The 12,927-nt window shown below is 37.9% G+C and overlaps 1 protein-coding gene across 3 annotated transcripts in view; it reads right to left on the reverse strand.

Moving 5' to 3' along the window:
- Positions 1 to 5,011: 5,011 nt before the first annotated feature.
- The window catches only part of PTGR2 (prostaglandin reductase 2), a 14,556-nt gene continuing 6,640 nt past the window's right edge, over positions 5,012 to 12,927 (reverse strand). For all 3 annotated transcript variants that reach the window (XM_026061678.1, XM_026061677.1, XM_026061679.1), the window contains 8 exons: positions 12,760 to 12,878; positions 11,214 to 11,405; positions 10,098 to 10,268; positions 8,838 to 9,047; positions 7,846 to 7,967; positions 6,806 to 6,893; positions 6,014 to 6,053; positions 5,012 to 5,180 (listed from right to left, as the gene is read on the reverse strand). In XM_026061678.1, coding sequence (XP_025917463.1) covers positions 5,116 to 5,180; positions 6,014 to 6,053; positions 6,806 to 6,893; positions 7,846 to 7,967; positions 8,838 to 9,047; positions 10,098 to 10,268; positions 11,214 to 11,405; positions 12,760 to 12,878 — 1,007 coding nt within the window. In that variant the 3' untranslated portion in view covers positions 5,012 to 5,115. The remainder of the gene's footprint in view (positions 5,181 to 6,013; positions 6,054 to 6,805; positions 6,894 to 7,845; positions 7,968 to 8,837; positions 9,048 to 10,097; positions 10,269 to 11,213; positions 11,406 to 12,759; positions 12,879 to 12,927) is intronic.

A 12,927-nucleotide genomic window follows, 5' to 3' on the forward strand; every position in this document is an offset into this window, starting at 1 on the left:
TCAAGTGTCCTGATTTCACCCTCACAGCGCCTGGGGCTTGGCCCTTCATTTTCCTTCCTGCGTTCACCAGCCTGGGAGGCACAGGAAAGCGAGTAGGGGGTGATGGGCTGAGGGAGAAAGGAGCCTGCTTGCAATGAGAGCAGGGACTGAGGCAGGGGCTCAGGGGGCTCTGTATGCCAGGTAGGGAGGAGCTGGTTCCAGGAGAGGGTAATCCATAAAACCTCATCACCTTCTCCCAGCCTTTTCCCCTACACAGATTCTCCCATAAAAAGAAATTACACCTCCCTATTCTTATATAAACACTGCTGACCTGCCTTGTACTTTGTTTTCTTTGACTACTATTGCCCTTTTTAGCCACCCTCTTGGGGCCAATCCACCCAGAACCCATTCTGCTGCTACAGCAACATTGAAATTTGCTATGCAAAGTATCTGGTTGCAAAATCCTGTGTTCCCATGGTGAAGAAGCATTGACTCATTTCTGCTTCTTCCTGTGCTTTTCCTAAAGCGTTCCCTGTTGTGTGTCACAAAATATTTCCTAGGTTTGGAGTTTATTCCAGCTGTTGTTACCCCTTCTCCTTGCAGTATTATGCCATCTGGCTGTGATCTCGTTCATCCCCTGGTGGTCTATTTAGGTACTGTATAAACACTTCCCACTTTAAAGTGAACCCAGTAAAGGAGAAAGGCAGGGTGGCAACAGAGAAGAGCAATCTTAGAAACAACAGGACTAAATAATCCTGCATCTGCTTCTTTCACTATCATCTATGCATTAAAATATAGACTAAAGGGATGAAGCTAGTTGAAAGGCAGCTGTGTTCTCTCTCCAATCTTGTTACAACTGCTATTATAAACAGCGCCAAGAACTACTTATGGTGGGGGCCGTAAGCTCTTTTCATGGTATCGCTGAGATTTTCTGAGACATCCTGACATTAAACTACATGTCCTAGCACTAAAACACTAATAGATGGTCCTGTAGAAGACAGCATGTTCTTCTGATTATCAGGAAGGAGCTAACAAGGAGGAGGACAAGAAACACAAGGAACTAGGAAAAAATTAAGGAACAGGAACAAAAAAGAGAAGGTAAGAAAACAGAAGGGAAGAAAATGAAATATAGGAAAGCCAACAGCTACTGCTTCAAAGTGCAAAGGGAGAAGAGCTGAAAATGGGAGTACATGAAAATTTACCACATGAACAAGCAGAAGATTGGCTTAAAGAAGAAACAAATTTGATCTCTTTGTCCAATGCTGTTTAACAATTATTAGCATTTGCAACAAGAAATGCTTACTTATAAAGATTGCTTAGGTGAACTTCTAATACCTTATCACAGTCACATACCTCATGCTCTGAATTCAAAATTGCTCTCAATTAAAATCTTACATCACCTCTGCAAGGTGAAGCTTCAGGGTCAAATGCTAGTCTCTCTGCTGTCCATGACAATCAACTACATCAAAAGCGTCCTGGATTTTTGTTACATGTCATCGGTCACTTTTTGTTAAGAGATCTCTCCTAGAGTCTTACATGCTTGCTGTAGAGTCACAGTGTTGCAATGATTAAGAAATTAAGGCAAGCTGAAAAATGATCTGGCTATGTATTAGTATTTTTTTTTTTAACTTAGGCACTTGGTTGAAACCATTTTCTCCCTTTGGCTTTTATTTATTCTAAAGAAGTAACATGAGCCAGGATTCACAAATATAAAGTGCTTCTGTGAGAATCCTAAGTATTCAGGGTACCAGGCTGAGGTTTACTTTGTCACTGGGTTTTTTTTTCCATATAGCCACCTGATGACTAATGCTGGTAGAATCTATATCCCCCTCTGCAGTTAGCAAAGCACAGGAATGCTGCAGCAGTCAAGCTGCCTTTATTGCGCAAAGGATCAGTATCTCAGCATGAGCTTATACTGGCTCACACCTCACATCCTCACCCTCTAACAGGCTTATGACTTGTGTGGATTACTAAGCAATTGCTCTGAAAACGATAATGAATTTTCTTTATCATGTTTTGTTGCAGTTGTGAAAAGTAACTTCCTAGAGGCCTGTCATTCCTTGACAGTGTGTCAACTCGTCATGCCAAATACAAGCTCACTCTAGAAATAGTTCCTCAGTCAACCCTGCTCAAAAGTACAAAAGTTGTACTTTGGACAAGCAAATGCAATTCTGGAAACATAAATACGCCAGGAGTTGACTACAGCATAATTATGCCTTCATCCATAACATCTAAAGGCAAACCAACATTTTCACGCCTTTTCAGTAGTGGTTATTGTTATAATGTCTGTCTTACATTTGTGTTAGACAAATTTACCACAACTCATAGTTGAAGCCTCTTTTGAAAAATGCAGAAATTTTAAATAATTAGGGTGCTGTGGATACTACTACCTTTGGATACTTGCTTCCAAGCAGTCTGGGATTAAAGTGGAAGAAGGGTTTTTAAGAATAAAAAAAAGTTTTTCTCTCAAAACTGGTTGTTGAAACTGAAAGAAAATTTATAGATTGGAGGAAACTAAATACAGGGAAATGTGAGTTGTAGGGCCTTTAAACTTGTATATGGAAGGAGCTGACTCTTCAAGGTTGGAAGAAAATAGAAAAACATAATGGAAGACTACCTAAAAAATAGACAAACAAACAAAAAAATTCAATGTAAGACTTTCTGCTGCTAATTGAAACTGATACTATTTCAACTCATCAGCAACAGCAATACTACTCTTCTCATTTGTAAAAATACTCTTGCACTGGTGCAATTTTCAGGAGCAGTAGCACCTGAGCCTCAAGTAAGACGAGATTCACTGCTGGGGTATGGAATGTTTCCTTTACTGTCATATACATGAATTAGGCCGTTCTCTCTTGCATTCAGATATTTGCTTTAGGAATGAACTGTAAGGATTAGAAGGTTTGTTCAGAAAGACTTAAGTGCATTACAGTGCATTAAGGCCAACTTGCTTCCTGATAGAAATTTCACAGCAGAATGGAGCATACATTGGGTAACAGTATATAGGGTAGATACTATATCAATCTACAGCCTATGTGTGTGTGAGCAGGTAAGAGGAAGAAAGGAAGGGAAGAGGGACAATAAAACCACATGCCAGGCCACAGCAGCACATTCACTAGAGTAGCTGGTTCTATCTGGAAAGGCTGTATTCCCATTAACTCCCTCTCCTTTAAATCCTCAGCTGACATGAGAGGAATCCAAGTCTAAGTAGAGACAGTGCTCAGGTCATTGTATTCCCCCCATCTCATTTAAGATGCATACAAATTACAAGCCTATAGCTTGCATTGCCCCGCTTTCAGCAGTGAGTTACAATCTATAGACAGTCAATAAGCAGAAATTCATAGAATTTCACCTGCCTGTTGCTTTCTATGTCTTCATTTGCCAACTGAGCTCACACTATTTTTATGGTACATAACAAAAACATTGGCCTTTATCACAATGCAGCATTGTTATTTAATGGTACTTGAGTTACACTGATGCTGGATTCAGTCTAGCTGAAACTGAACCAGTCACTGCTTGCGTAAGTGAAGACTGCACAGTTGAAAATTTTAGATCATCTAATGCTATACTGTATGTGGCCTTCTCTTCCTCAAAGTCTATAGCATCAGTCACTGCATGCTTCCTTTTTTCAGGGTCAGCTTCAGCATTAGGAAATGAAGGGCTTGTTTTCTATATTGCTCAAAACAGTATACGGCGAATTTGATATCCACTATCTTACTTTCCACAGTATGCAAATTGATTCATGATGCCAAATTTCTTGGAAAGTGTTTCTTTCCTAGTTCTTGGATTCCACACAACTTGAGCCTTGGTAGTGGCTCAAGCAGATTTAGAGGATCGGTCCTCTGGACAGTTCAGCTGACCTTTGTGTTTGGAAACACTTCTCTTAGAAGCAAACAAATTAAAAACAAAATCAATCTCTTGTAAATCAGAATGTGTCATGAATGAGCCTATTGTCTAAATGATACGGTGTTAACATCTCTAAATTTACACAATATCAGAATTCTAATGTCTTTAAGATAATCATCTATTCTCTTTTCTGCTTCTTGATTTTGAAGACATGTACTTAATCTCGTCAAACCCTTTAGTTTGGGATTATGCTAGTCAAATGCTTCCCCATTCTGTTATTAGGCTTGGAAACAGTGACTCCTTTTTTCAAGTTTCCCTATTGTGATGGTAAAAGAGCATCGTTACACGGAAAATTCTGAGCCAGGATAAGTTATGGAGAGAACACGAAGTCAATTATCTGCAAAGTTACTTTCTGTCCTCAGGAAGCATACTTCTGAGATTCTCTCTCAGGCGCCCTGGGAAGGTGTAAAAAACAGAGCAAACTAGTGAAATTAGGGAGATTATCATAGAAATAAGATATGGTAGATTTTAAAAAAGGAAATAAATTTTCTTTTTAGAGTTAAATCTGGAAAGCAAAGAGTGAGAAAAGGAAATTAATAAACAATTAAGCAGGAGGCTAGCCTTGAAGCTGAACCTACTTCTGATGACAGTCTCAGTTGCATGCAGATGGGAAATGTAAATGTAAACAAGTTAGGTTTCAAGCACTCTGAAAATAGGGAATATGATGCAATACAGAGAAATGGACAAGACTGATGAGTGGATGTCTGTTCATTGCAATGATCTGTAAAAGTGAGAACACTTAAATTCTAAGATAATTAGCCAGGTTGACTTGACTGTCAGGGTAAACTTACACTAGTGAATTAAACATTCCTAGGGAGGTTTCTGGGCACTGAGACAAACTAGCATGGGAATGGTGCACATCTATGCAAGTAAATTCTTTTAGCTTCCAAAACTGGGTGGCTGCATATAAATTGCCTATTGGAAATAGTTCTTGAGGATGTTCTAACTCCCAGACCAGACCCAGAAATTATTTGGGAGTGTGCTAGCTGGCAAGTGCCGAAATCACGTCAGAGGGTACTACCGTTTACTAGTATGAATGATTGCATTCCTGTTTCTGGTTCTGTTTAGTTTACCAGCATAGGTACTGCCTTAGCATCCCAGAATCTCTGCTTTTAGTACACACAGAAAAACTTAATATATTGTTTATTTAAGAAAATGGAAATTAGGATAAATTAAACTTCCTCATTATGAGAGATAGGATGAAGTTCATTTTTCCTGGAGCAATGATTTTTACTTAGAAACTGAGACAATCTGTTTTCCAATATTGCCTCCATTCATCATGGACTGGAAAGCAGCTTCAAGAGAAATAAAGAAATAAGTTAGTGCCAAGCAAAATGTGCCAAGTAACCTCTTTTTTAAAAATATTTTAGGAGCAAAAATATTAAATAGTTCCTGAAAAAGGAGATATCATGTTTTGTACTTAAACATATTTATCCTTCATGACATGCTAAGTTCAGAAGAAAAAAAACGTTAGCTGGTAAGAAACTGCTAAGGGCAGTTTTGTATAATAATTTAAAAATTTGATTTGTGAGCATCTATTTAGCCCTATACCAGGTAATGATTACATTTGCTGCTATTGTGATATACTATACAAACACAAAACACAAAGGCAAGGCATGATCTGAGAGCCCACAAATGCTGTGGGTTTCACAAAACTTTGTGAAAGGAAAAGGTTTATAAATATTCTGTTTTGTGCAATAAATGTGAAACGCAGATGCAAAAGAATAAATCTTTGAATAAACGAAGTATGAAATACGACTGCTATATTTGATCAAATTCCTTCAAAATACATATGTATACCAGTAAGTAGCAACAATTAGAAATAAATTAAAACCTGTAAGATTTAGCTATTGTTTTAAATTCTACTGTTTTTTTCTGTAATCTTATGACACTAAAGGCTAAACAGGCTAAATCATACCATTGCCTGTTACGTGAAAGGGAGGCATTCTCACAGCACATCACAAAGCATTTTAATACCTAGTGAAATATACTCACCTACTTTTCATTTTATTATAATATTGAAAGCATGCTTTAGATAAAAGAGGAAGTTGGCCTCTACTGATGCTGTATTTAATCAAATTATTCTTAGAAAATGGTAAAAATCTTAGGAAATAGTGTAAAATCTTACCACCAATGTTTTCCAAGCCTTCTACCACAGTCTCTCTGACCTGTCAATACAAGCAAGTCCTGTCAGTCTTCTTCAAACAAGATTAACATTTCTCAAAAAGGTTTCTCCTTGCCACAGAAATTACCAAAATCTAAAAAATTCTCTTGCCATAACAGACAGTGCTCTGTTTGGGCCAGTTCTTTCATCAAGAAAGAATTCTTTCTGATAAACCTATAGGCAATTTAATCCTTCTATCATAACTGGAACATTATTGCATCTACCAAAATTTCATATCTTGGGACGCAAATGAGAAGGTGAAGTCCCAGGAAAACTAACCAATCACCTGAAGAACCATAATCATTATACAGATCTCACAGGAAAGGGATGGATACAAAGCATCTACCCAAAATAATAAATGGTGATTATAAAGCTTGAAACAAAATTTCAGACAAGATCCCCAAAAGCATTCAGGACACTACCTAATCAGGTATTCAAAAGCAAATATTTTTGAGGGTCCTATCCCTTAAATAAAAAAGTGCTTGCACCCTATGCTGAAAGAAAGAATTCAGATAGCAGCAGTATGTAATTAAAAAAGCCTTTCATACTATAGTCACACCATCCTCAGCAGGTATTTTCTAAAGCAGTACTACCATAAGCAGCTTTCAAGTACATTTTGACATTTTTAAGAAATTCTCTGTTCAATTCAGAGGCATGGGAAGAGAGCCAGGGACAAAGAAATTGGATTTCCTGTAGTCAGTCCACAATCTGAGGAGACGACATCAAAGACCATAGATTAAATATAAAAGTTCCTACCTTCAGTTTACCTTCTTTGATCCACTGACAGAGTTGTAAAATACTAGCTTCTTGTTTGTCCATATAGTTCAACACCAAGAATCTTTCCCTGTGAAAGAAAAGAATGAGCATTGCTTTAAGAAAGGTTGGTGAAGTATTTTGAAATCTTAAGAAATCTTTTCAGGAAAAACACAGCATTCATGAAGCTGAAGGATTATTAATACTAATTACGAGACACAGTGCAGAGTTTTACAACCTTGTTGAGACAGCTTGGTGCAGCAGGAGTTTGAGATTAAATAACATGGATCTTAGCAAAGTAATTCTGCCTGTTTCAAGTACCAGAGAAAAGAGTAATAAAAATCTGTACTGCCAGAGGAATAAGCAAAGTGCCAGGGGCAAAAAAAAATCTTGATCAGAGGAGGTCAATCTGTGCAGAAAATCAGAAGTGTCCACAACTTTCTGAAATACACTGAATAGAAAATCCTGTAAGACTTTGTTTCTAATCACTGCCTTAACTTTACCTGAACCCTGATGGGAGATTCAGCAATTCCCAGAGTCATGACAAAAATCTATCTTTTACCTGTATATATTTGTCAATTCCCATTATCTAATAAAATCCAAATACTACAAGAGTAATTTCAGTGCAATCACTGCATCAGCTGCATCCTTACTCAAAAATAACTGATTTTCTCTCGGCCTGAACCACTACACTTGGAGAGAATGCACTTTGCAGAACACTTGATAACAGAACCATGGCAACATCTTCCCCCTTATTAAAAAGTCTGTCAGAAAGTTCCAGACTAAATCAAACAAAGTATTGTATCAGACAGCTATAACAACATATAACAACATCCTTTCCAACTTTTTACGACGATACAGACAAATGCAAAAGAAAGAATTTAATGACCTTGTGATTATAGCTTTCTTTTATATGGCAATACTATGTTCTCATTACACACACTTAATGTGGCTCTCCAGGCTATCCTCCACACATCAGAGTCATAAAATCATGTAAGGAATCTATCTGGAACTTGGTTGCAAGTGCTGTAGGAGAAAAGTACCTTGTGATATTCCTTTCTTTCTGTATTTTTTCTACCTCAGGAGGCAGCGGAGGAGGATAAGGCACATCTTTGTTATACTGAGAAATCTGTCCACACAGGACTATATGGCTGTTCTGATTCATCTGTTTGAGACAGCACAAAATGAGAAAAATAACCTTCCTTGGTTTCAGAAATTGCAACATTTTCCACTGATGCATTAGAACATATTGCAAAACTTTCACACAGGTATCCTTATTCAAAGCCACTTTTCAAGTAGGAGAAAGAGTAGGAGAATCGTGTGCAGTCCCATTTAACCTGTGAGAAAATTAAATAGATAAATGCAGGGCACTAGTGGAAAAATAAATGCTATGCAGCATATGTAGTATTTAACAAGGCATTAAAAGGGGGGTCTTAACACCTTAAGGAATTGTTATTTTACTGGATGCCTTTTTTTTTTCCAGGAGGATGGAATAGGACAAAGGAAGTTGAATACAGCTGTGTGGACATAACTGTCAGTGCACTATAGGGCAGAAATGAATGGCCATGATTTGAAGCTCCCAAAGATGGCATTGCCACCAAAGCCTCCCTGTCATGAGACAGAAACTGTAGTTTCATGTTAACAATGAAGGGCGCTGGTTAAGAGCCTTTATGGAGGGCCAGCAGAGCTGCTCTTTTCTGAAGCCAGAAAAACAAAACTGACAAACCACAAGATTACTACCCTGACAGACAAGATTTTTAGAGTATTACCAAGTCTACTGGTCAAAGAAGCAAGAGATCAGAGCAGAAACTGTGTTTCTATTTCTAGGCTGCCAGGCTAGTCCAGATGACAGACACTAATTTCAAATATTTGGACTAATTTTCCTCAGGACCCAGATCAGCACCCAGATCAGATCCATGGAAGTGGAAAATCTATTCTGTCGTACTGCAGGCTGGTCTCAGTGTGAATTAATTCCAAGCTGGGCAGGAACACTTTGGAGAGTGATGAGAATAAATTTGACAGCTGGTATAATCACCTGACTTATAACTGTATCACTGATGTCTCCACCAACATTGTCAAAGTAAACATCCACACCACCTGGGCAGAGTTCACGTAGCTGCTCTGCCACATGCCCCTTCTTGTAATTGATAGCAGCATCAAACCCCATTTCTGAGATCAAAATGGAGCACTTCTCATCCGTGCCAGCAATCCCCACGACTCTAGTGCAGCCCTCCAGACGGCCAATCTACAGGAGCACAGTTTAAAAAAAGAAAAAAAGAAAAAAAAAGAGTTTAGATCATTCATTTGCCCAGGCACAAAAGTACCAGAGGGAAAAGGGCAATATTAAAGGGTCCTAGAATTATTCCCCATCCTACTAACTAAACTCCAGACAACAAAGTTCAGTTCATGCTCCCATCTCATGTGACAAAATTGTCACTAAATGGCATTTTGTTGTTCCCTCTCCACACACAGGGAAGGGGCAGATACCATCGGGAATCTGCTCTTTCCAAACTCACTGACTGCAGGAGTTTTAGTCTGTAGAATTACCAATGACTAGCAGTACTGGAGATTGGCTCTCTCTATGTATATTTTATGTATAGATTTTATACAGGATAAAGTCACCATCTGCCAAGTACCATAACATAGTCAATAAAGGCCAATAAGACTGGACAATAACTGATTTAAATACATTCTTTATAGATTTGCTTACACAATGTTGTTTCATAGTTCTTCTTAAGGTCTTAAGCTTGCTCACTGCCTGTTGTGTTTGTGTGTATATGTGTACATATATATTTTATACACAAACAAACTTACCCATACCTTGTTCTGCAAAGCTGAGGAGGATAAACAAAAGTACAATTTACTAAAAAGGCTGTAACTCTCAAAATACAAAGAATGTAATGGAAACCAACACAAAGAAGGGCTTACTAGGATTTTCACTATGTTCTAATATAGAAAAAAATAAAAGTTGCCATTCAACTCAGACTGCATCAAACGGCAGACTAATAAACAGTTATACAGTAAATACATGTATTTATACCATCTACTTTATTTATGCTTGACAAGTAGTCACCACCTTGGACAGTTTTCTCCCATCCCAGTTTCAGGAAACTGAAGTTTCACACCTAAAAACTCTCTCAGTGAGAATGTGAGTCAAATCTGTGAATGTGGTCCCTCCCATGAAGTTATACCTGCTTATGTTTATAATGATTTTATCTGTATGTCTACTAACCAGCATGTTTCAGAAGACAAACTTAGTAACAGAATGTCCTTTGTACGTCTTAAGCCTACTTACCTGACCAGCCAACGAACCACAAGCACCAGCTGCCCCACTCACCACCATGGTCTGATTTGCGCCTGCACTCACATGTCCTTTCTCTTTTATACCTAACAAGGCAGTCAGGCCTGTAATACCAGCTGCGCCAAGAAAGAAGGAAAGGTGTCCATCTACAAGTTGTGGAACAAGCTACAAAACAAAAACATATGTTGCTGTTCATTTCTTTTTTAAGTTAGGGTTCTGCTGCTTATTATTTGGTTGGCTGGCAATATAAGGCTCTAACTCAGGGTATTTACAAGACAAGGTACAAGCTAGTAAGAACAAGCTAGCTGTAAACTAGCTCTACCTTAAGAACAAGTTTATACAAAATGAAACAAAGATTTCTATAGTTTTTTAAAAGTTTCAAAACAAGGTCATTCTCAAGAACTAAAATTATGGACATGTCAAAAAGTGGTTGAGCGATAAGAAATTTCCAACAAAGCTGAACTATCCCTATGCTAGCACAAAAGATAAAATAGCACCACTATCAAACATTGGGATTGCGGATCAGTTATACAGAAACTCCTAAAGCAAATTTCTTGAAAACTGCACATCCTCAAACTACAGTCGTTTTCTGTGTTAAATGAGGATGATGAATACAATATACCTAATGTTCTGTTACCTCTCCTCAGAAATACTTGATGCTGATTACCCTTTCTTTTGTGGGTGGAAAATCTCAAGTACAAACTTTCACTAACATGTGCTTTCTGAATTAAATATATCTAAAGCATTTTATGTCTTATGACTACACTCCCATGGATCAGGAGTTCTATCTAGAATTAGGATAATTAATAGATATTAACAGAAGCAGCCTGAGGGACATTTACCAAAAATTTAACAAATGAAATAACACTGGCATGCCTGGTGACTGACAAAAGCATCCACATTTCTTTGTTAAAAATAAATAGGGAGAAATTGATACATATTTTACCACATATGAGTTGATCTGCCTTTTTAGAACTGTTTGCTTCAATAGCACAGATTTATTTTTGACTAAGAAATAGTATTAGCTAGCATTAGCTGCATTTATAAAAAATAGAGTTAGGAAAAGAAAATAGTGACAGTCTGGGGTTTTGGGGGTTGCATATACACTACCTTTTGTAGCAGGCCTCCATCTAGAATGGCCATTGTCTGCCAGGGCCAGTTGAAGGAAGTTACAAAATCTCCTTTAGCAAAGCTGTTATGCTTGCTCTCCTCCACAACCCCAATGCCCCCACCATCAGCAACTTCAGACAGCTGCCAGGGCAGGAGGTAATCTGAGCCTGTATCTTCATTCATTCGGCAGCGCTGAAAGATAAGGCTTTAATGAGAAGCTCTTGTGGAACATATGGTTTGTTTATAAGTTCAAGTAAAGTTTGAGAGGAGGTATGTTTAAAACATCAAACACAGAGGGCTACTCAAAAATCTGTCAGTAAGCGCCAAATATTCATTTTCTTTTCTTAGATCTCTCTTTCCCCACTCATTCACTCAATACAAAGGGAGGATAATTTTAATCTCCTTCAGCAGTATTACCCAAGCCAATACATTCAACAGACACTGCCTCAAAGTCAGACTTGTAACTGAAGATGACTGGCTTGGATCTGAAGAGAATTCTATCAATGCCATTCTTTAACTGGATGAATCATAGAAAGTAGGATTGAAAACAACAGCTAGAAGTCATCTAGTCCATCCATGTGCAGTGAAGAAGAGTCAACTGTATTTAGATCACTCCGGACAGACATCTACCTAATGAAACATGTTGAAATCTTTTTTTTAAGATCTCCCCATGTAGCCCAACTTAGTATTTCAATATTCTTATACTATTCCTTGCTGTCCAAGATAAATCTATTTTCCTGAAATTAAGACGATTTCTTTTCTTCCATCCACATCAATGTACAGAATGAACGATCATCATTCTCTTTGTAGCAGACTTGTATATACTAGCAGATTGGTCTGTCTAGTACTCTGCCGATCTTTAGCTCCATTTCAATCCACAGCTTTCACAATTTTAACAGTGCTGGTGATAGATTCATTCCCTAGTCCTTTCTGTTTTTCCATTCTTTATAAAGTATTTACACTTTTTTGCCCTGTCTCCTCCCACTTAAGAAGAAAGTCTGGCCTTCACATGTAAACAAAACTAGTAATAACTATGTAACATCTAATTTGAAACATTTCTGTGTTTGTGTCTGGAGATCCTTTGCCAAATCATGCCTTCTTCCTGCTTCATCATGAAACATTCTTCCTCCTCTACCCTCACTCTCCTCAAAGAAATATTACTTCCTTCCATGGCAAAAAAGTAAGAAGTGTACATCAAAAAAGGCAAAGTTCAAATGAAGCTGATAAAATCAATTCTGTAATGGTACCAGGGCTCACAGTCTCCTTCTGGCCCGCTAAAGCTATATTCGTATACATATGGGTGTGTGTGTGTGTATGTATACACACACACATATATATACACACACACACACCCCTCACTGGCACGTTAATGCCAAATTCCTTCCCAGTCTAATTCCAACAGAATGAACAGAATTACTGAGTTATACCAGAGATACATTTGTCCTATAATTGATAATGTTGGTATTAAACATGACAGCAGGTACAGATGTAGAAACTTTTTCTTTTAAAGGGATTCTCCTGACTTAGCTTGAAGTCCATCACCTACCATGTAAGGATCCACAGAGAGATAAAGGGTTCTAACACAGACTTGTCCATCTTGGATTGTATCTGATATTGTACTTTGCTCCAGTCGGAAGTTTTCAGCCACTGGCACTCCATTTTTACCTAGAATTATTTTAAAATGAAAAATAAATCAACACAGAGCTTCCTTAAA

Source organism: Apteryx rowi, unplaced genomic scaffold, assembly GCF_003343035.1.
Source record: "Apteryx rowi isolate R43461 unplaced genomic scaffold, aptRow1 scaffold_183, whole genome shotgun sequence".
Classification (NCBI taxonomy): Eukaryota; Metazoa; Chordata; class Aves; order Apterygiformes; family Apterygidae; genus Apteryx; species Apteryx rowi.